Source organism: Bombina bombina, chromosome 11 (assembly GCF_027579735.1).
Source record: "Bombina bombina isolate aBomBom1 chromosome 11, aBomBom1.pri, whole genome shotgun sequence".
In the NCBI taxonomy this organism is placed as follows: domain Eukaryota; kingdom Metazoa; phylum Chordata; class Amphibia; order Anura; family Bombinatoridae; genus Bombina; species Bombina bombina.
Genome location: NC_069509.1, coordinates 5,273,878 through 5,298,587, shown reverse-complemented (window position 1 = coordinate 5,298,587; position 24,710 = coordinate 5,273,878). Strand labels below are relative to the sequence as shown.

Genomic DNA, 24,710 nt, shown 5'->3' with positions numbered 1-24,710 from the left:
GGATGACATGTCCACTAGATCTGCATACCAAGTCCTGCGTGGCCACGCAGGCGCTATTAGAATCACCGATGCTCTCTCCTGTTTGATTCTGGCAATCAATCGAGGAAGCATCGGGAAGGGTGGAAACACATAAGCCATCCCGAAGGTCCAAGGTGCTGTCAAAGCATCTATCAGAACCGCTCCCGGATCCCTGGATCTGGACCCGTAACAAGGAAGCTTGGCGTTCTGTCGAGACGCCATGAGATCTATCTCTGGTTTGCCCCAACGTCGAAGTATTTGGGCAAAGACCTCTGGATGAAGTTCCCACTCCCCCGGATGAAAAGTCTGACGACTTAGGAAATCCGCCTCCCAGTTCTCCACTCCCGGGATGTGGATTGCTGACAGGTGGCAAGAGTGAGACTCTGCCCAGCGAATTATCTTTGATACTTCCATCATTGCTAGGGAGCTTCTTGTCCCTCCTTGATGGTTGATGTAAGCTACAGTCGTGATGTTGTCCGACTGAAACCTGATGAACCCCCGAGTTGTTAACTGGGGCCAAGCCAGAAGGGCATTGAGAACTGTTCTCAATTCCAGAATGTTTATTGGCAGGAGACTCTCCTCCTGAGTCCATGGTCCCTGAGCCTTCAGAGAATTCCAGACAGCGCCCCAACCTAGTAGGCTGGCGTCTGTTGTTACAATTGTCCAATCTGGCCTGCTGAATGGCATCCCCCTGGACAGATGTGGCCGAGAAAGCCACCATAGAAGAGAATTTCTGGTCTCTTGATCCAGATTCAGAGTAGGGGACAAATCTGAGTAATCCCCATTCCACTGACTTAGCATGCACAATTGCAGCGGTCTGAGATGTAGGCGTGCAAAGGGTACTATGTCCATTGCCGCTACCATTAAGCCGATCACCTCCATGCATTGAGCCACTGACGGGTGTTGAATGGAATGAAGGACACGGCATGCATTTTGAAGCTTTGTTAACCTGTCTTCTGTCAGGTAGATCTTCATTTCTACAGAATCTATAAGAGTCCCCAAAAAGGGAACTCTTGTGAGTGGAAAGAGAGAACTCTTCTTTTCGTTCACCTTCCATCCATGCGACCTTAGAAATGCCAGTACCAACTCTGTATGAGACTTGGCAGTTTGAAAGCTTGAAGCTTGTATCAGAATGTCGTCTAGGTACGGAGCTACCGAAATTCCTTGCGGTCTTAGTACCGCCAGAAGAGCACCCAGAACCTTTGTGAAGATTCTTGGAGCCGTAGCCAATCCGAATGGAAGAGCTACAAACTGGTAATGCCTGTCTAGGAAGGCAAACCTTAGATACCGGTAATGATCCTTGTGAATCGGTATGTGAAGGTAAGCATCCTTTAAATCCACTGTGGTCATGTACTGACCCTTTTGGATCATGGGTAGGATTGTCCGAATAGTTTCCATTTTGAACGATGGAACTCTTAGGAATTTGTTTAGGATCTTTAAATCCAAGATTGGCCTGAAGGTTCCCTCTTTTTTGGGAACCACAAACAGATTTGAGAAAAACCTCTGTCCGTGTTCCGACCGCGGAACCGGATGGATCACTCCCATTAGTAAAAGATCTTGTACACAGCGTAGAAATGCCTCTTTCTTTATTTGGTTTGTTGACAACCTTGACAGATGAAATCTCCCTTTTGGGGGAGAGGATTTGAAGTCCAGAAGATATCCCTGAGATATGATCTCTAACGCCCAGGGATCCTGGACATCTCTTGCCCAAGCCTGGGCGAAGAGGGAAAGTCTGCCCCCCACTAGATCCGTTCCCGGATCGGGGGCCCTCAATTCATGCTGTCTTAGGGGCAGCAGCAGGTTTCCTGGCCTGCTTGCCCTTGTTCCAGGACTGGTTAGGTCTCCAGCCTTGTCTGTAGCGAGCAACAGCTCCTTCCTGTTTTGGTGCAGAGGAAGTTGATGCTGCTCCTGCCTTGAAATTACGAAAGGAACGAAAATTAGACTGTCTAGCCTTAGGTTTGGCTCTGTCTTGAGGCAGGGCATGGCCTTTACCTCCTGTAATGTCAGCGATAATTTCTTTCAACCCGGGCCCGAATAAGGTCTGCCCTTTGAAAGGTATGTTAAGTAATTTAGATTTAGAAGTAACGTCAGCTGACCAGGATTTTAGCCACAGTGCTCTGCGTGCCTGAATGGCGAATCCGGAATTCTTAGCCGTAAGTTTAGTTAAATGTACTACGGCATCCGAAATAAATGAATTAGCTAGCTTAAGTGTCTTAAGCTTGTTTGAAATCTCATCTATAGTTATTGAGTCAAGAGTCTCTTCCAGAGACTCGGACCAAAAAGCGGCCGCGGCCGTGACAGACGCAATACATGCAAGGGGTTGCAATATAAAACCTTGTTGAACAAACATTTTCTTAAGGTAACCCTCTAATTTTTTATCCATTGGATCTGAAAAGGCACAGCTATCCTCCACCGGGATAGTGGTACGCTTAGCCAGAGTAGAAACCGCTCCCTCCACCTTAGGGACCGTCTGCCATAAGTCCCGTGTGGTGGCGTCTATTGGAAACATTTTTCTAAATACAGGAGGGGGGGAAAAGGGTACACCGGGCCTATCCCACTCCTTAGTAATTATCTCTGTAAGCCTCTTAGGTATAGGAAATACGTCAGTACTCGCCGGTACCGCATAGTATCTATCCAGCCTACATAATTTCTCTGGAATTGCAACGGTGTTACAATCATTCAGAGCTGCTAATACCTCCCCTAACAGTACACGGAGGTTTTCGAGCTTAAACTTAAAATTAGAAATGTCTGAATCCACTCTATTGGGATTAGAACCGTCACCTGCAGAATGAAGCTCTCCGTCCTCATGTTCTGCATACTGTGACGCAGTATCTGACATGGCCCTAATATTATCAGCGCACTCTGTTCTCACCCCAGAGTGATCACGCTTACCTCTAAGTTCTGGTAATTTAGACAAAACTTCAGTCATAACATTAGCCATGTCCTGTAATGTGATTTGTAATGGCCGCCCTGAAGTACTCGGCGCTACAATATCACGCACCTCCCGAGCGGGAGATGCAGGTACTGACACGTGAGGCGAGTTAGTCGGCATAACTCTCCCCTCGTTGTTTGGTGAATGATGTTCAATTTGTACAGATTGACTTTTATTTAAAGGGACATAATACTCATATGCTAAATCACTTGAAACTGATGCAGTATAACTGTAAAAAGCTGACAGGAAAATATCACCTGAGCATCTCTATGTAAAAAAGGAAGATATTTTACCTCACAATCTCCTCAGCTCAGCAGAGTAAGTTCTGTGTAAAAAGTTATACTCGGCTGCTTCCAGCTGCAGGTAAACAAATTTAAAAAAATTAAGAAATGAACAGCAGCCAATCAGCATCAGCAGTGCTGAGGTCATGAACTCTTACTGTGATCTCATGAGATTTGACTTAACTCTCATGAGATTTCATAGTAAGCTTCCTTTACCTGATTGGTGAAATAATATGAGAGTGCACGATGCTAGTCCCTTCAGATGTCCCAGGACAAACACACTAAAATGCTGCTTAGAAATCCTTTACAATGGGAGGTGGCTACTGAGGAACTTTTGAGGTAAAATATCTTTCTTTTTTACATAGAGATGTTCAGGTGATATTTTCTAATCAGCTTTTTACAGCTATGCTGCATCACTTTCAAGTGTTTAAACATTTGGGTATTATGGCCCTTTAAAGTAGCATCAATGCAATTAGTACATAAATTTCTATTGGGCTCCACTTTGGCTTTAGCACATATAGCACAGAGATATTCCTCTGAGTCAGACATGTTTAACACACTAGCAATTAAACTAGCAACTTGGAAATACTTTTCAAAGCAATTTACAAATAATATGAAAAACGTACTGTGCCTTTAAGAAGCACAGAAAAAAAAACATAATTTATGCTTACCTGATAAATTCCTTTCTTCTGTAGTGTGATCAGTCCACGGGTCATCATTACTTCTGGGATATTACTCCTCCCCAACAGGAAGTGCAAGAGGATTCACCCAGCAGAGCTGCATATAGCTCCTCCCCTCTACGTCACTCCCAGTCATTCGACCAAGGACCAACGAGAAAGGAAAAGCCAAGGGTGAAGTGGTGACTGGAGTATAAATTAAAAAATATTTACCTGCCTTAAAAACAGGGCGGGCCGTGGACTGATCACACTACAGAAGAAAGGAATTTATCAGGTAAGCATAAATTATGTTTTCTTCTGTTAAGTGTGATCAGTCCACGGGTCATCATTACTTCTGGGATACCAATACCAAAGCAAAAGTACACGGATGACGGGAGGGATAGGCAGGCTCTTTATACAGAAGGAACCACTGCCTGAAGAACCTTTCTCCCAAAAATAGCCTCCGATGAAGCAAAAGTGTCAAATTTGTAAAATTTGGAAAAAGTATGAAGCGAAGACCAAGTTGCAGCCTTGCAAATCTGTTCAACAGAGGCCTCATTCTTGAAGGCCCAAGTGGAAGCCACAGCTCTAGTAGAATGAGCTGTAATTCTTTCAGGAGGCTGCTGTCCAGCAGTCTCATAAGCTAAACGAATTATGCTACGAAGCCAAAAAGAAAGAGAGGTAGCGGAAGCTTTTTGACCTCTCCTCTGCCCAGAGTAAATGACAAACAGAGAAGACGTTTGTCGAAATTCCTTAGTTGCCTGTAAGTAAAATTTTAGAGCACGGACTACATCCAGGTTGTGCAGTAGACGTTCCTTCTTTGAAGAAGGATTTGGGCATAAAGAAGGAACAACAATCTCTTGATTGATATTCCTGTTAGTAACTACCTTAGGTAAGAACCCAGGTTTAGTACGCAGGACTACCTTATCCGAATGAAAAATCAAATAAGGAGAATCACAATGTAAGGCTTATAATTCAGAGACTCTTCGAGCCGAGGAAATAGCCATTAAAAATAGAACTTTCCAAGATAACAACTTTATATCAATGGAATGAAGGGGTTCAAACGGAACGCCCTGTAAAACATTAAGAACAAGGTTTAAACTCCATGGTGGAGCAACAGTTTTAAACACAGGCTTAATTCTGGCCAAAGCCTGACAAAAAGCCTGGACGTCAGGAACTTCTGACAGACGTTTGTGTAACAGAATGGACAGAGCTGAGATCTGTCCCTTTAATGAACTAGCAGATAAACCCTTTTCTAAACCTTCTTGTAGAAAAGACAATATCCTAGGAATCCTAACCTTACTCCAAGAGTAACCTTTGGATTCACACCAATATAGGTATTTACGCCATATCTTATGGTAAATCTTTCTGGTAACAGGTTTCCTAGCCTGTATTAAGGTATCAATAACTGACTCAGAAAACCCACGTCTTGATAAAATCAAGCGTTCAATTTCCAAGCAGTCAGCTTCAGAGAAGTTAGATTTTGATGTTTGAAGGGACCCTGTATCAGAAGGTCCTGTTTCAGAGGTAGAGACCAAGGTGGACAGGATGACATGTCCACCAGGTCTGCATACCAAGTCCTGCGTGGCCACGCAGGTGCTATTAGAATCACTGATGCTCTCTCTTGTTTGATTCTGGCAATCAATCGAGGAAGCAACGGGAAGGGTGGAAACACGTAAGCCATCCTGAAGTCCCAAGGTGCTGTCAGAGCATCTATCAGGACTGCTCCTGGATCCCTGGATCTGGACCCGTAACGAGGAAGCTTGGCGTTCTGTCGAGACGCCATGAGATCTATCTCTGGTTTGCCCCAACGTCGAAGTATTTGGGCAAAGACCTCCGGATGAAGTTCCCACTCCCCCGGATGAAAAGTCTGACGACTTAAGAAATCCGCCTCCCAGTTCTCCACTCCCGGGATGTGGATTGCTGACAGGTGGCAAGAGTGAGACTCTGCCCAGCGAATTATCTTTGATACTTCCATCATAGCTAGGGAGCTTCTTGTCCCTCCCTGATGGTTGATGTAAGCTACAGTCGTGATGTTGTCCGACTGAAACCTGATGAACCCCCGAGTTGTCAACTGGGGCCAAGCCAGGAGGGCATTGAGAACTGCTCTCAATTCCAGAATGTTTATTGGCAGGAGACTCTCCTCCTGACTCCATTGTCCCTGAGCCTTCAGAGAATTCCAGACGGCACCCCAACCTAGAAGGCTGGCGTCTGTTGTTACAATTGTCCAGTCTGGTCTGCTGAATGGCATCCCCCTGGACAGATGTGGCCGAGAAAGCCACCATAGAAGAGAATTTCTGGTCTCTTGATCCAGATTCAGAGAAGGGGATAAGTCTGAGTAATCCCCATTACACTGACTTAGCATGCACAGTTGCAGTGGTCTGAGGTGTAAGCGTGCAAAGGGTACTATGTCCATTGCCGCTACCATTAAGCCGATTACCTCCATGCATTGAGCCACTGACGGGTGTTGAATGGAATGAAGGGTGCGGCAAGCACTTTGAAGTCTTGTTAGCCTGTCCTCTGTCAGGTAAATCTTCATTTCTACAGAATCTATAAGAGTCCCCAGGAAGGGAACTCTTGTGAGTGGAACGAGTGAACTTTTCTTTTCGTTCACCTTCCATCCATGTGACCTTAGAAATGCCAGCACTAACTCTGTATGAGACTTGGCAGTTTGAAAGCTTGAAGCTTGTATCAGAATGTCGTCTAGGTATGGAGCTACCGAGATTCCCCGCGGTCTTAGTACCGCCAGAAGAGCACCCAGAACCTTTGTGAAGATTCTTGGAGCTGTAGCCAATCCGAATGGAAGAGCCACAAACTGGTAATGCCTGTCTAGGAAGGCAAACCTTAGGTACCGATAATGATCTTTGTGAATCGGTATGTGAAGGTAAGCATCTTTTAAATCTACAGTGGTCATGTACTGACCTTCTTGGATCATAGGTAAAATTGTCCGAATAGTCCTCCATCTTGAACGATGGAACTCTTAGGAATTTGTTTAGGATCTTTAAGTCCAGGATTGGTCTGAAAGTTCCCTCTTTTTTGGGAACCACAAACAGATTTGAGTAAAACCCCTGTCCCTGTTCTGATCGTGGAACTGGATGGATTACTCCCATTAACAAGAGCTCTTGTACGCAGCGTAGAAACGCCTCTTTCTTTGTCTGGATTGTTGACAATCTTGACAGATGAAATCTCTCTCTTGGAGGAGAGTATTTGAAGTCCAGAAGGTATCCCTGAGATATTATCTCTAGCGCCCAGGGATCCTGAACATCTCTTGCCCAAGCCTGGGCGAAGAGAGAAAGTCTGCCCCCCACTAGATCCGATCCCGGATTGGGGGCCCTCAATTCATGCTGTTTTAGGGGCAGCAGCAGGTTTCCTAGTCTGCTTGCCCTTGTTCCAGGACTGGTTAGGTTTCCAGCCTTGTCTGTAGCGAGCAACAGCTCCTTCCTGTTTTGGTGCAGAGGAAGTTGATGCTGCTCCTGCTTTGAAATTACGAAAGGAACGAAAATTAGACTGTCTAGTCTTGGCTTTGTCCTGAGGCAGGGCATGGCCTTTACCTCCTGTAATGTCAGCGATAATCTCTTTCAACCCGGGCCCGAATAAGGTCTGCCCTTTGAAAGGTATATTAAGCAATTTAGACTTAGAAGTAACATCAGCTGACCAGGATTTTAGCCACAGCGCCCTGCGTGCCTGAATGGCGAATCCTAAATTCTTCGCCGTAAGTTTAGTAAGATGTACTACGGCCTCCGAAATGAATGAATTAGCTAGTTTAAGGACTCTAAGCCTGTCCGTAATGTCGTCCAGAGTAGCTGAACCAATGTTCTCTTCCAGAGACTCAATCCAGAATGCCGCTGCAGCCGTGATCGGCGCAATGCATGCAAGGGGTTGCAATATAAAACCTTGTTGAACAAACATTTTCTTAAGGTAACCCTCTAACTTTTTATCCATTGGATCTGAAAAAGCACAGCTATCCTCCACCGGGATAGTGGTACGCTTAGCTAAGGTAGAAACTGCTCCCTCCACCTTAGGGACCGTTTGCCATAAGTCCCTTGTGGTGGCGTCTATTGGAAACATTTTTCTAAATATCGGAGGGGGTGAGAACGGCACACCGGGTCTATCCCACTCCTTAGTAACAATTTCAGTAAGTCTCTTAGGTATAGGAAAAACCTCAGTACTCGTCGGTACCGCAAAATATTTATCCAACCTACACATTTTCTCTGGTATTGCAACTGTGTTACAATCATTCAGAGCCGCTAACACCTCCCCTAGTAATACACGGAGGTTTTCCAGTTTAAATTTAAAATTTGAAATATCTGAATCCAGTCTGTTTGGATCAGAACCGTCACCCACAGAATGAAGTTCTCCGTCCTCATGTTCTGCCACCTGTGACGCAGTGTCTGACATGGCCCTAATATTATCAGCGCACTCTGTTCTCACCCCAGAGTGATCACGCTTACCTCTTAGTTCTGGTAATTTAGCCAAAACCTCAGTCATAACAGTAGCCATATCCTGTAATGTGATTTGTAATGGCCGCCCAGATGTACTCGGCGCTACAATATCACGCACCTCCCTCTGAGCGGGAGATGTAGGTACTGACACGTGAGGCGAGTTAGTCGGCATAACTCTCCCCTCGTTGTTTGGTGAAATTTGTTCAATTTGTACAGATTGATTTTTATTTAAAGTAGCATCAATACAGTTAGTACATAAATTTCTATTGGGCTCCACTTTGGCATTGCAACAAATGACACAGGTATCATCCTCTGAATCAGACATGTTTAACACACTAGCAAATAAACTTGCAACTTGGAAATACAATTCAATTAGAATAATATTAAAACGTACTGTGCCTTTAAGAAGCACAGAAGATCTATGACAGTTGAAAATTAATAAATTGAAACAGTTATAGCCTCAATCCTTGTAAACAACACAACTTTAGCAAAGGTTTAATCCCATTAGCAAAGATAACAAATTCTGAAAGCAGGAAACAAATTACAGAATAAACGTTTTTTATCTCAGTCAAACTATAATTCTCACAGCTCTGCTGAGAGAAATTACCTCCCTCAAAATAAGTTTTGAAGACCCCTGAGCTCTGTAGAGATGAACCGGATCATGCAGGGAATACAATGAGTTGCTGACTGAAATATTTGATGCATAGTAAAAGCGCCAAAAAACGGCCCCTCCCCCTCACACACAGCAGTGAGGGAGAACAGAAACTGTCAGAAAACAGATTAAGCAACTGCCAAGTGGAAAAATAGTGCCCAAACATTTATTCACTCAGTACCTCAGCAAATGAAAACGATTTTACATTCCAGCAAAAACGTTAAACATAATCTCTAGTTATTAAACAGCTTTATGTATTTCTTACAGTGTAATTCTAGTGAAGTACCATTCCCCAGAATACTGAAGTGTAAAGTATACATACATGACATTATATCGGTATGGCAGGATTTTCTCATCAATTCCATTGTCAGAAAATAAAAACTGCTACATACCTCTATGCAGATTCATCTGCCCGCTGTCCCCTGATCTGAAGTTTACCTCTCCTCAGATGGCCGAGAAACAGCAATATGATCTTAACTACTCCGGCTAAAATCATAACAAAAACTCTGGTAGATTCTTCTTCAAACTCTGCCAGAGAGATAATAACACACTCCGGTGCTATTTTAAAATAACAAACTTTTGATTGAAGATATAAAACTAAGTATAATCACCATAGTCCTCTCACACATCCTATCTAGTCGTTGGGTGCAAGAGAATGACTGGGAGTGACGTAGAGGGGAGGAGCTATATGCAGCTCTGCTGGGTGAATCCTCTTGCACTTCCTGTTGGGGAGGAGTAATATCCCAGAAGTAATGATGACCCGTGGACTGATCACACTTAACAGAAGAAAGTTATGACAGTTGAGAAAACAATAAACCGGAGAAACTATAACATCAAATTCTTTCCGGTAAAAACACAATTTAGCAAAGGATTGCCCCCATTAGTAATGGATAACAAACCCTTAAATAGCAGAAAAAATGTACAGAATATAACGTTTTTTATCACAGTCAAAGCACAAACTCACAGGTCTGCTGTGAGTGATTACCTCCCTCAAAATAACTTTTGAAGACCCCTGAGCTCTGTAGAGACGAACCGGATCATGCAGGGAAGAAAACAGACTTGTGACTGAATTTTCTGATGCGTAGCAAAAGCGCCAAAATAGGCCCCTCCCCCTCACACACAACAGTGAGGAAGATCAGTAAACTGTCTTAAATTAAATAAAACGACCGCCAAGTGGAAAAAAAACATAATTTATGCTTACCTGATAAATTCCTTTCTTCTGTAGTGTGATCAGTCCACGGGTCATCATTACTTCTGGGATATTACTCCTCCCCAACAGGAAGTGCAAGAGGATTCACCCAGCAGAGCTGCATATAGCTCCTCCCCTCTACGTCACTCCCAGTCATTCGACCAAGGACCAACGAGAAAGGAAAAGCCAAGGGTGAAGTGGTGACTGGAGTATAAATTAAAAAATATTTACCTGCCTTAAAAACAGGGCGGGCCGTGGACTGATCACACTACAGAAGAAAGGAATTTATCAGGTAAGCATAAATTATGTTTTCTTCTGTTAAGTGTGATCAGTCCACGGGTCATCATTACTTCTGGGATACCAATACCAAAGCAAAAGTACACGGATGACGGGAGGGATAGGCAGGCTCTTTATACAGAAGGAACCACTGCCTGAAGAACCTTTCTCCCAAAAATAGCCTCTGATGAAGCAAAAGTGTCAAATTTGTAAAATTTGGAAAAAGTATGAAGCGAAGACCAAGTTGCAGCCTTGCAAATCTGTTCAACAGAGGCCTCATTCTTGAAGGCCCAAGTGGAAGCCACAGCTCTAGTAGAATGAGCTGTAATTCTTTCAGGAGGCTGCTGTCCAGCAGTCTCATAAGCTAAACGAATTATGCTACGAAGCCAAAAAGAAAGAGAGGTAGCGGAAGCTTTTTGACCTCTCCTCTGCCCAGAGTAAATGACAAACAGAGAAGACGTTTGTCGAAATTCCTTAGTTGCCTGTAAGTAAAATTTTAGAGCACGGACTACATCCAGGTTGTGCAGTAGACGTTCCTTCTTTGAAGAAGGATTTGGGCATAAAGAAGGAACAACAATCTCTTGATTGATATTCCTGTTAGTAACTACCTTAGGTAAGAACCCAGGTTTAGTACGCAGGACTACCTTATCCGAATGAAAAATCAAATAAGGAGAATCACAATGTAAGGCTGATAATTCAGAGACTCTTCGAGCCGAGGAAATAGCCATTAAAAATAGAACTTTCCAAGATAACAACTTTATATCAATGGAATGAAGGGGTTCAAACGGAACGCCCTGTAAAACATTAAGAACAAGGTTTAAACTCCATGGTGGAGCAACAGTTTTAAACACAGGCTTAATTCTGGCCAAAGCCTGACAAAAAGCCTGGACGTCAGGAACTTCTGACAGACGTTTGTGTAACAGAATGGACAGAGCTGAGATCTGTCCCTTTAATGAACTAGCAGATAAACCCTTTTCTAAACCTTCTTGTAGAAAAGACAATATCCTAGGAATCCTAACCTTACTCCAAGAGTAACCTTTGGATTCACACCAATATAGGTATTTACGCCATATCTTATGGTAAATCTTTCTGGTAACAGGTTTCCTAGCCTGTATTAAGGTATCAATAACTGACTCAGAAAATCCACGTCTTGATAAAATCAAGCGTTCAATTTCCAAGCAGTCAGCTTCAGAGAAGTTAGATTTTGATGTTTGAAGGGACCCTGTATCAGAAGGTCCTGTTTCAGAGGTAGAGACCAAGGTGGACAGGATGACATGTCCACCAGGTCTGCATACCAAGTCCTGCGTGGCCACGCAGGTGCTATTAGAATCACTGATGCTCTCTCTTGTTTGATTCTGGCAATCAATCGAGGAAGCAACGGGAAGGGTGGAAACACGTAAGCCATCCTGAAGTCCCAAGGTGCTGTCAGAGCATCTATCAGGACTGCTCCTGGATCCCTGGATCTGGACCCGTAACGAGGAAGCTTGGCGTTCTGTCGAGACGCCATGAGATCTATCTCTGGTTTGCCCCAACGTCGAAGTATTTGGGCAAAGACCTCCGGATGAAGTTCCCACTCCCCCGGATGAAAAGTCTGACGACTTAAGAAATCCGCCTCCCAGTTCTCCACTCCCGGGATGTGGATTGCTGACAGGTGGCAAGAGTGAGACTCTGCCCAGCAAATTATCTTTGATACTTCCATCATAGCTAGGGAGCTTCTTGTCCCTCCCTGATGGTTGATGTAAGCTACAGTCGTGATGTTGTCCGACTGAAACCTGATGAACCCCCGAGTTGTCAACTGGGGCCAAGCCAGGAGGGTATTGAGAACTGCTCTCAATTCCAGAATGTTTATTGGCAGGAGACTCTCCTCCTGACTCCATTGTCCCTGAGCCTTCAGAGAATTCCAGACGGCACCCCAACCTAGAAGGCTGGCGTCTGTTGTTACAATTGTCCAGTCTGGTCTGCTGAATGGCATCCCCCTGGACAGATGTGGCCGAGAAAGCCACCATAGAAGAGAATTTCTGGTCTCTTGATCCAGATTCAGAGAAGGGGATAAGTCTGAGTAATCCCCATTCCACTGACTTAGCATGCACAGTTGCAGTGGTCTGAGGTGTAAGCGTGCAAAGGGTACTATGTCCATTGCCGCTACCATTAAGCCGATTACCTCCATGCATTGAGCCACTGACGGGTGTTGAATGGAATGAAGGGTGCGGCAAGCACTTTGAAGTCTTGTTAGCCTGTCCTCTGTCAGGTAAATCTTCATTTCTACAGAATCTATAAGAGTCCCCAGGAAGGGAACTCTTGTGAGTGGGAACGAGTGAACTTTTCTTTTCGTTCACCTTCCATCCATGTGACCTTAGAAATGCCAGCACTAACTCTGTATGAGACTTGGCAGTTTGAAAGCTTGAAGCTTGTATCAGAATGTCGTCTAGGTATGGAGCTACCGAGATTCCCTGCGGTCTTAGTACCGCCAGAAGAGCACCCAGAACCTTTGTGAAGATTCTTGGAGCTGTAGCCAATCCGAATGGAAGAGCCACAAACTGGTAATGCCTGTCTAGGAAGGCAAACCTTAGGTACCGATAATGATCTTTGTGAATCGGTATGTGAAGGTAAGCATCTTTTAAATCTACAGTGGTCATGTATTGACCCTCTTGGATCATAGGTAAAATTGTCCGAATAGTCTCCATCTTGAACGATGGAACTCTTAGGAATTTGTTTAGGATCTTTAAGTCCAGGATTGGTCTGAAAGTTCCCTCTTTTTTGGGAACCACAAACAGATTTGAGTAAAACCCCTGTCCCTGTTCCGATCGTGGAACTGGATGGATTACTTCCATTAACAAGAGCTCTTGTACGCAGCGTAGAAACGCCTCTTTCTTTGTCTGGATTGTTGACAATCTTGACATATGAAATCTCTCTCTTGGAGGAGAGTATTTGAAGTCCAGAAGGTATCCCTGAGATATTATCTCTAGCGCCCAGGGATCCTGAACATCTCTTGCCCAAGCCTGGGCGAAGAGAGAAAGTCTGCCCCCCACTAGATCCGATCCCGGATCGGGGGCCCTCAATTCATGCTGTTTTAGGGGCAGCAGCAGGTTTCCTAGTCTGCTTGCCCTTGTTCCAGGACTGGTTAGGTTTCCAGCCTTGTCTGTAGCGAGCAACAGCTCCTTCCTGTTTTGGTGCAGAGGAAGTTGATGCTGCTCCTGCTTTGAAATTACGAAAGGAACGAAAATTAGACTGTCTAGTCTTGGCTTTGGCTTTGTCCTGAGGCAGGGCATGGCCTTCACCTCCTGTAATGTCAGCGATAATCTCTTTCAACCCGGGCCCGAATAAGGTCTGCCCTTTGAAAGGTATATTAAGCAATTTAGACTTAGAAGTAACATCAGCTGACCAAGATTTTAGCCACAGCGCCCTGCGTGCCTGAATGGCGAATCCTGAATTATTCGCCGTAAGTTTAGTAAGATGTACTACGGCCTCCGAAATGAATGAATTAGCTAGTTTAAGGACTCTAAGCCTGTCCGTAATGTCGTCCAGAGTAGCTGAACCAATGTTCTCTTCCAGAGACTCAATCCAGAATGCCGCTGCAGCCGTGATCGGCGCAATGCATGCAAGGGGTTGCAATATAAAACCTTGTTGAACAAACATTTTCTTAAGGTAACCCTCTAACTTTTTATCCATTGGATCTGAAAAAGCACAGCTATCCTCCACCGGGATAGTGGTACGCTTAGCTAAGGTAGAAACTGCTCCCTCCACCTTAGGGACCGTTTGCCATAAGTGCCTTGTGGTGGCGTCTATTGGAAACATTTTTCTAAATATCGGAGGGGGTGAGAACGGCACACCGGGTCTATCCCACTCCTTAGTAACAATTTCAGTAAGTCTCTTAGGTATAGGAAAAACCTCAGTACTCGTCGGTACCGCAAAATATTTATCCAACCTACACATTTTCTCTGGTATTGCAACTGTGTTACAATCATTCAGAGCCGCTAACACCTCCCCTAGTAATACACGGAGGTTTTCCAGTTTAAATTTAAAATTTGAATATCTGAATCCAGTCTGTTTGGATCAGAACCGTCACCCACAGAATGAAGTTCTCCGTCCTCATGTTCTGCCACCTGTGACGCAGTGTCTGACATGGCCCTAATATTATCAGCGCACTCTGTTCTCACCCCAGAGTGATCACGCTTACCTCTTAGTTCTGGTAATTTAGCCAAAACCTCAGTCATAACAGTAGCCATATCCTGTAATGTGATTTGTAATGGCCGCCCAGATGTACTCGGCGCTACAATATCACGCACCTCCCTCTGAGCGGGAGATGTAGGTACTGACACGTGAGGCGAGTTAGTCGGCATAACTCTCCCCTCGTTGTTTGGTGAAATTTGTTCAATTTGTACAGATTGACTTTTATTTAAAGTAGCATCAATACAGTTAGTACATAAATTTCTATTGGGCTCCACTTGGCATTGCAACAAATGACACAGGTATCATCCTCTGAATCAGACATGTTTAACACACTAGCAAATAAACTTGCAACTTGGAAATACAATTCAATTAGAATAGTATTAAAACGTACTGTGCCTTTAAGAAGCACAGAAGATCTATGACAGTTGAAAATTAATAAATTGAAACAGTTATAGCCTCAATCCTTGTAAACAACACAACTTTAGCAAAGGTTTAATCCCATTAGCAAAGATAACAAATTCTGAAAGCAGGAAACAAATTACAGAATAAACGTTTTTTATCTCAGTCAAACTATAATTCTCACAGCTCTGCTGAGAGAAATTACCTCCCTCAAAATAAGTTTTGAAGACCCCTGAGCTCTGTAGAGATGAACCGGATCATGCAGGGAATACAATGAGTTGCTGACTGAAATATTTGATGCATAGTAAAAGCGCCAAAAAACGGCCCCTCCCCCTCACACACAGCAGTGAGGGAGAACAGAAACTGTCAGAAAAACAGATTAAGCAACTGCCAAGTGGAAAAATAGTGCCCAAACATTTATTCACACAGTACCTCAGCAAATGAAAACGATTTTACATTCCAGCAAAAACGTTAAACATAATCTCTAGTTATTAAACAGCTTTATGTATTTCTTACAGTGTAATTCTAGTGAAGTACCATTCCCCAGAATACTGAAGTGTAAAGTATACATACATGACATTATATCGGTATGGCAGGATTTTCTCATCAATTCCATTGTCAGAAAATAAAAACTGCTACATACCTCTATGCAGATTCATCTGCCCGCTGTCCCCTGATCTGAAGTTTACCTCACTCCTCAGATGGCCGAGAACAGCAATATGATCTTAACTACTCCGGCTAAAATCATAGCAAAACTCTGGTAGATTCTTCTTCAAACTCTGCCAGAGAGGTAATAACACACTCCGGTGCTATTTTAAAATAACAAACTTTTGATTGAAGATATAAAACTAAGTATAATCACCATAGTCCTCTCACACATCCTATCTAGTCGTTGGGTGCAAGAGAATGACTGGGAGTGACGTAGAGGGGAGGAGCTATATGCAGCTCTGCTGGGTGAATCCTCTTGCACTTCCTGTTGGGGAGGAGTAATATCCCAGAAGTAATGATGACCCGTGGACTGATCACACTTAACAGAAGAAACAGTGCCCAAAACAATTTTTCACCCAGTACCTCAGATAATTAAACGATTTAACATGCCAGCAAAACGTTTAACATCAAATAAATGAAATGTCATTAGAAAGCCTGTTGCTAGTCGTTCCCACTGCAAGTTAGGCTAAGAGTCTTATGCATACAGTATTATCCCAGTGAAGTGCCATTCCCCAGAATACTGAAGTGTAAATATACATACATGACAGCCTGATAACAGTTGCTACTACTGCATTTAAGGCTGAACTTACATTATATCGGTATAGGCAGTATTTTCTCAGTCAACTCCATTCCTCAGAAAATAATATGCTGCTACATACCTCTTTGCAGGTTAACCTGCCCGCTGTCCCCTGATCTGAAGTTTACCTCACTCCTCAGATGGCCGAGAACAGCAAGATGATCTTAACTACGCCGGCTAAAATCATACAAAAAACTCAGGTAGATTCTTCTTCAAATTCTACCTGAGAGGGAACAACACACTCCGGTGCCGTTTTAAAATAACAAACTTTTGATTGAAGATATAAAAACTAAGTATAATCACCACAGTCCTCTCACACATCCTATCTATTAGTTGGGTGCAAGAGAATGACTGGGTGTGACGTAGAGGGGAGGAGCTATATAGCAGCTCTGCTGGGTGATCCTCTTGCACTTCCTGTTGGGGAGGAGTTAATATCCCAGAAGTAATGATGACCCGTGGACTGACCACACTTAACAGGAGAAATATGTTTTTTCCCAAATATGAAACTGAATAGTCTGCAAAAAGGAAATATACATAAACCTGACTCATGGCAAATATAAGCACAATACATATATTTAGAACTTTATATTAATACATAAAAGTGCCAAACCATAGCTGAGAGTGTCTTAAGTAAATGAAACATACTTACCAAAAGATACCCAGCTACATATAGCAGATAGCCAAACCAGTACTGAAACAGTTATCAGCAGAGGTAATGGAATATGAGAGTATATCATTGATCTGAATAAGGGTGGTAGGAGATGAATCTCTACAACCGATAACAGAGAACCTATGAAATAGATCTCCTGTGAGGAAAACCATTGCATTCAATAGGTGATACTCCCTTAACATCCCTCTGACATTCACTGAACTCAGAGGAATCGGGCTTCAAAATACTGAGAAGCGCATATCAACGTAGAAATCTTAGCACAAACTTACTTCACCACCTCCATAGGAGGCAAAGTTTGTAAAACTGAATTGTGGGTGTGGTGAGGGGTGTATTTATAGGCATTTTATGGTTTGGGAAACTTTGCCCCTCCAGGTAGGATTGTATATCCCATACGTAACTAGCTCATGGACTCTTACCAATTACATGAAAGAAAGCAGTAGAAAGCAGCATCGTCAACGCTGATTGCTGTAGGAGCTGTTAATATGAGTCGGGGATGGTGTCGCAAAGGGAAGCTCCCTCTGCATCTCCGGACTCTAACTTTCACCCAGGCCCTCACTGAGAAGCTTATAGCGCTACTTAAAACTCCTGTCCCATTGCGAAGAGTAGTTTCCTCCATAGGAGACAAACCAAATTCTGACACTTCTCTGCCAACCTCCTGGGGCGAAAGGCAAAGAATGACTGGGGGATGAGGGAAGTGGGAGGAGTATTTAAGCCTTTGGCTGGGGTGTATTTGCCTCCTCCTGGTGGCCAGGTTCTTATTTCCCAAAAGTAATGAATGCAGCTGTGGACTCTTTCTAATTAGGAAAAAAAAAAAACTGACAGTCTCTTGATTTTACAGCAGTTCAGCATAAAATGAATATCACACATGATGCAGTAGTCGCTCAGTCACAACACCTGAGGGGATAGTGCAATAAATAATAACAAATATAACTCTGTGTCACAGTAGCTGTGGGAGCTACAAAGGCTGTTAAACTCCTAACCTAATCCTGCTGCTGACACTGGAACCTTCTCCTATAGGTTTATTAGGCAGCACAGAGACACCCTCAGCAATTCACTGTCCCACCAGATGTTCCTTCCCCTGCAACAGCAGATAACCTGGGCTTTACACTCATTAGCACAGACCTAGCACACGGTTAGGTTCCTACAGGGAGCCAAGTGAAGCAAGGGCTCAAACATATACCGAGGGAGCAGCTGCCGTTATGCGCACATTAGCTATACACAAAGCCACCATCGCCCTCTCTAGCAGTTTTATCTCACCTGTTTGGTAGCACTAAGTTTCCGCTGTAGATGTTCTATCTGCTCCTCGGCTAATTTGATCTTCCTCAGAGCCTCCTCATCGGCCAACTTCTTCCTCTCTCGCCGATCTTTCTCCTCCAGGGCTTGTACTCGAGCACGAAGCTCCTCCACCTGCCAGACACAGTAAAGTGTTTTATGAATGATCAGTACGCGCATCCACCCTCCTGGTGCAAATGAACACAAAATATTGACAGATATTTACTAGCGCCACAGTCGGAAAGAAAATAAATGGGACAAACATGCTAGCATCATGCTCTGCATACACGTGAATATAATTAAAACTGCAGCGTGAGCACTCTGTATACACGTGAATATAATTATACCTGCAGTGTGAGCGCTCTGTATACACGTGAATATAATTATACCTGCAGTGTGAGCGCTCTGTATACACGTGAATATAATTATACCTGCAGCGTGAGCACTCTGTATACACGTGAATATAATTATACCTGCAGTGTGAGCGCTCTGTATACACGTGAATATAATTATACCTGCAGCGTAAGCGCTCTGTATACACGTGAATATAATTATACCTGCAGCGTGAGCACTCTGTATACACGTGAATATAATTATACCTGCAGCGTGAGCGCTCTGTATACACGTGAATATAATTATACCTGCAGTGTGAACACTCTGTATACACGTGAATATAATTATACCTGCAGCGTGAGCACTCTGTATACACGTGAATATAATTATACCTGCAGCGTGAGCGCTCTGTATACACGTGAATATAATTATACCTGCAGCGTAAGCGCTCTGTATACACGTGAATATAATTATACCTGCAGCGTAAGCGCTCTGTATACACGTGTATATAATTATACCTGCAGCGTGAGCGCTCTGTATACACGTGAATATAATTATACCTGCAGCGTGAGCACTCTGTATACACGTGAATATAATTATACCTGCAGCGTGAGCGCTCTGTATACACGTGAATATAATTATACCTGCAGCGTGAGCGCTCTGTATACACGTGAATATAATTATACCTGCAGCGTAAGCGCTCTGTATACACGTGAATATAATTATACCTGCAGCGTGAGCGCTCTGTATACACGTGTATATAATTATACCTGCAGCGTGAGCGCTCTGTATACACGTGAATATAATTATACCTGCAGTGTGAGCGCTCTGTATACACGTGAATATAATTATACCTGCAGCGTGAGCTCTCTGTATACACGTGAATATAATTATACCTGCAGCATGAGCACTCTGTATACACGTGAATATAATTATACCTGCAGCGTGAGCACTCTGTATACACGTGAATATAATTATACCTGCAGCGTGAGCACTCTGTATACACGTGAATATAATTATACCTGCAGCGTAAGCGCTCTGTATACACGTGAATATAATTATACCTGCAGCGTGAGCGCTCTGTATACACGTGAATATAATTATACCTGCAGTGTGAGCGCTCTGTATACACGTGTATATAATTATACCTGCAGCGTGAGCGCTCTGTATACACGTGAATATAATTATACCTGCAGCGTAAGCACTCTGTATACACGTGAATATAATTATACCTGCAGCGTAAGCGCTCTGTATACACGTGTATATAATTATACCTGCAGTTTGAGCTCTCTGTATACACGTGTATATAATTATACCTGCAGCGTGAGCACTCTGTATACACGTGAATATAATTATACCTGCAGCGTGAGCGCTCTGTACACACGTGAATATAATTATACCTGCAGCGTGAGCACTCTGTATACACGTGAATATAATTATACCTGCAGCATGAGCACTCTGTATACACGTGTATATAATTATACCTGCAGCATGAGCACTCTGTATACACGTGTATATAATTATACCTGCAGCGTAAGCACTCTGTATACACGTGAATATAATTATACCTGCAGCGTGAGCGCTCTGTATACACGTGAATATAATTATACCTGCAGCGTGAGCGCTCTGTATACACGTGAATATAATTATACCTGCAGCGTGAACATGCTGTATGTATGTATGTATGTGAGTATGTACTAAATAGAGCTGCAGTGTGAGCGTGCTGTATGTATGTAAGTGAGTATGTACTAAATAGAGCTGCAGTGTGAGCGTGCTGTATGTATGTATGTATGTGAGTATGTACTAAATAGAGCTGCAGTGTGAGCGTGCTGTATGTATGTAAGTGAGTATGTACTAAATAGAGCTGCAGTGTGAGCGTGCTGTATGTATGTATGTATGTGAGTATGTACTAAATAGATCTGCAGTGTGAGCGTGCTGTATGTATGTATGTGAGTATGTACTAAATAGCCCTGCAGTGTGAGCGTGCTGTATGTATGTATGTGAGTATGTACTAAATAGCCCTGCAGTGTGAGCGTGCTGTATGTATGTATGTGAGTATGTACTAAATAGACCTGCAGTGTGAGCGTGCTGTATGTATGTATGTGAGTATGTACTAAATAGACCTGCAGTGTGAGCGTGCTGTATGTATGTATGTGAGTATGTACTAAATAGACCTGCAGTGTGAGCGTGCTGTATGTATGTATGTGAGTATGTACTAAATAGCCCTGCAGTGTGAGCGTGCTGTATGTATGTATGTGAGTATGTACTAAATAGAGCTGCAGTGTGAGCGTGCTGTATGTATGTATGTGAGTATGTACTAAATAGTGCTGCAGTGTGAGCGTGCTGTATGTATGTACGTGAGTATGTACTAAATAGACCTGCAGTGTGAGCGTGCTGTATGTATGTATGTGAGTATGTACTAAATAGCCCTGCAGTGTGAGCGTGCTGTATGTATGTATGTGAGTATGTACTAAATAGACCTGCAGTGTGAGCGTGCTGTATGTATGTATGTGAGTATGTACTAAATAGAGCTGCAGTGTGAGCGTGCTGTATGTATGTATGTGAGTATGTACTAAATAGACCTGGAGTGTGAGCGTGCTGTATGTATGTATGTGAGTATGTACTAAATAGACCTGCAGTGTGAGCGTGCTGTATGTATGTATGTGAGTATGTACTAAATAGTGCTGCAGTGTGAGCGTGCTGTATGTATGTATGTGAGTATGTACTAAATAGACCTGCAGTGTGAGCGTGCTGTATGTATGTATGTGAGTATGTACTAAATAGACCTGGAGTGTGAGCGTGCTGTATGTATGTATGTGAGTATGTACTAAATAGAGCTGCAGTGTGAGCGTGCTGTATGTATGTATGTATGTGAGTATGTACTAAATAGAGCTGCAGTGTGAGCGTGCTGTATGTATGTATGTATGTATGTGAGTATGTACTAAATAGACCTGCAGTGTGAGCGTGCTGTATGTACGTGAGTATGTGAGTATGTACTAAATAGCCCTGCAGTGTGAGCGTGCTGTATGTATGTATGTGAGTATGTACTAAATAGACCTGCAGTGTGAGCGTGCTGAATGTATGTATGTGAGTATGTACTAAATAGAGCTGCAGTGTGAGCGTGCTGTATGTATGTATGTGAGTATGTACTAAATAGTGCTGCAGTGTGAGTGTGCTGTATGTATGTATGTGAGTATGTACTAAATAGACCTGCAGTGTGAGCGTGCTGTATGTATGTATGTGAGTATGTACTAAATAGAGCTGCAGTGTGAGCGTGCTGTATGTATGTATGTGAGTATGTACTAAATAGAGCTGCAGTGTGAGCGTTCTGTATGTATGTATGTATGTGAGTATGTACTAAATAGAGCTGCAGTGTGAGCGTGCTGTATGTATGTATGTGAGTATGTACTAAATAGACCTGCAGTGTGAGCGTGCTGTATGTATGTATGTGAGTATGTACTAAATAGACCTGCAGTGTGAGCGTGCTGTATGTATGTATGTGAGTATGTACTAAATAGACCTGCAGTGTGAGCGTGCTGTATGTATGTATGTGAGTATGTACTAAATAGACCTACAGTGTGAGCGTTCTGTATGTATGTATGTATGTATGTGAGTATGTACTAAATAGTGCTGCAGTGTGAGCGTGCTGTATGTATGTATGTGAGTATGTACTAAATAGACTTGCAGTGTGAGCGTGCTGTATGTATGTGAGTATGTACTAAATAGAGCTGCAGTGTGAGCGTGCTGTATGTATGTATGTGAGTATGTACTAAATAGTGCTGCAGTGTGAGCGTGCTGTATGTATGTATGTATGTGAGTATGTACTAAATAGACCTGCAGTGTGAGCGTGCTGTATGTATGTGAGTATGTATGTATGTGAGTATGTACTAAATAGACCTGCAGTGTGAGCGTGCTGTATGTATGTATGTATGTATGTGAGTATGTACTAAATAGAGCTGCAGTGTGAGCGTGCTGTATGTATGTATGTGAGTATGTACTAAATAGAGCTGCAGTGTGAGCGTGCTGTATGTATGTATGTGAGTATGTACTAAATAGAGCTGCAGTGTGAGCGTGCTGTATGTATGTATGTGAGTATGTACTAAATAGATCTGCAGTGTGAGTGTGCTGTATGTACGTGAGTATGTACTAAATAGACCTGTAGTGTGAGCGTGCTGTATGTATGTATGTGAGTATGTACTAAATAGAGCTGCAGTGTGAGCGTGCTGTATGTATGTAAGTGAGTATGTACTAAATAGAGCTGCAGTGTGAGCGTGCTGTATGTATGTACGTGAGTATGTACTAAATAGAGCTGCAGTGTGAGCGTGCTGTATGTATGTATGTATGTGAGTATGTACTAAATAGACCTGCAGTGTGAGCGTGCTGTATGTATGTACGTGAGTATGTACTAAATAGCCCTGCAGTGTGAGCGTGCTGTATGTATGTATGTATGTGAGTATGTACTAAATAGAGCTGCAGTGTGAGCGTGCTGTATGTATGTATGTATGTGAGTATGTACTAAATAGAGCTGCAGTGTGAGCGTGCTGTATGTATGTATGTATGTGAGTATGTACTAAATAGAGCTGCAGTGTGAGCGTGCTGTATGTATGTATGTGAGTATGTACTAAATAGTGCTGCAGTGTGAGCGTGCTGTATGTATGTATGTGAGTATGTACTAAATAGAGCTGCAGTGTGAGCGTGCTGTATGTATGTATGTATGTGAGTATGTACTAAATAGAGCTGCAGTGTGAGCGTGCTGTATGTATGTATGTATGTACGTGAGTATGTACTAAATAGAGCTGCAGTGTGAGCGTGCTGTATGTATGTATGTATGTGAGTATGTACTAAATAGACCTGCAGTGTGAGCGTGCTGTATGTATGTATGTGAGTATGTACTAAATAGAGCTGCAGTGTGAGCGTGCTGTATGTATGTATGTATGTACGTGAGTATGTACTAAATAGAGCTGCAGTGTGAGCATGCTGTATGTATGTATGTATGTGAGTATGTACTAAATAGCCCTGCAGTGTGAGCGTGCTGTATGTATGTATGTGAGTATGTACTAAATAGACCTGCAGTGTGAGCGTGCTGTATGTATGTATGTGAGTATGTACTAAATAGATCTGCAGTGTGAGCGTGCTGTATGTATGTATGTATGTGAGTATGTACTAAATAGACCTGCAGTGTGAGCGTGCTGTATGTATGTATGTATGTGAGTATGTACTAAATAGAGCTGCAGTGTGAGCGTGCTGTATGTATGTATGTATGTGAGTATGTACTAAATAGACCTGCAGTGTGAGCGTGCTGTATGTATGTATGTATGTGAGTATGTACTAAATAGAGCTGCAGTGTGAGCGTGCTGTATGTATGTATGTATGTATGTATGTGAGGATGTACTAAATAGACCTGCAGTGTGAGCGTGCTGTATGTATGTGAGTATGTATGTATGTGAGTATGTACTAAATAGACCTGCAGTGTGAGCGTGCTGTATGTATGTATGTATGTATGTGAGTATGTACTAAATAGAGCTGCAGTGTGAGCGTGCTGTATGTATGTATGTGAGTATGTACTAAATAGAGCTGCAGTGTGAGCGTGCTGTATGTATGTATGTGAGTATGTACTAAATAGAGCTGCAGTGTGAGCGTGCTGTATGTATGTATGTGAGTATGTACTAAATAGAGCTGCAGTGTGAGCGTGCTGTATGTATGTATGTGAGTATGTACTAAATAGACCTGCAGTGTGAGCGTGCTGTATGTATGTATGTGAGTATGTACTAAATAGAGCTGCAGTGTGAGCGTGCTGTATGTATGTATGTACGTGAGTATGTACTAAATAGAGCTGCAGTGTGAGCGTGCTTTATGTATGTATGTGAGTATGTACTAAATAGACCTGCAGTGTGAGCGTGCTGTATGTATGTATGTACGTGAGTATGTACTAAATAGAGCTGCAGTGTGAGCGTGCTGTATGTATGTATGTATGTGAGTATGTACTAAATAGAGCTGCAGTGTGAGCGTGCTGTATGTATGTATGTATGTGAGTATGTACTAAATAGCCCTGCAGTGTGAGCGTGCTGTATGTATGTGAGTATGTACTAAATAGAGCTGCAGTGTGAGCGTGCTGTATGTATGTATGTATGTATG

General features: G+C 43.0%; 1 protein-coding gene across 1 annotated transcript in view; it reads right to left on the bottom strand.

Annotated features, from left to right (window-relative positions):
- RNF40 (ring finger protein 40) overlaps positions 1 to 24,710 on the bottom strand; it is a 186,477-nt gene that overhangs the window by 60,889 nt on the left and 100,878 nt on the right. The window contains exon 12 of the mRNA XM_053694814.1: positions 18,228 to 18,377. Within this exon, the coding sequence (XP_053550789.1) occupies positions 18,228 to 18,377 (150 nt within the window). The remainder of the gene's footprint in view (positions 1 to 18,227; positions 18,378 to 24,710) is intronic.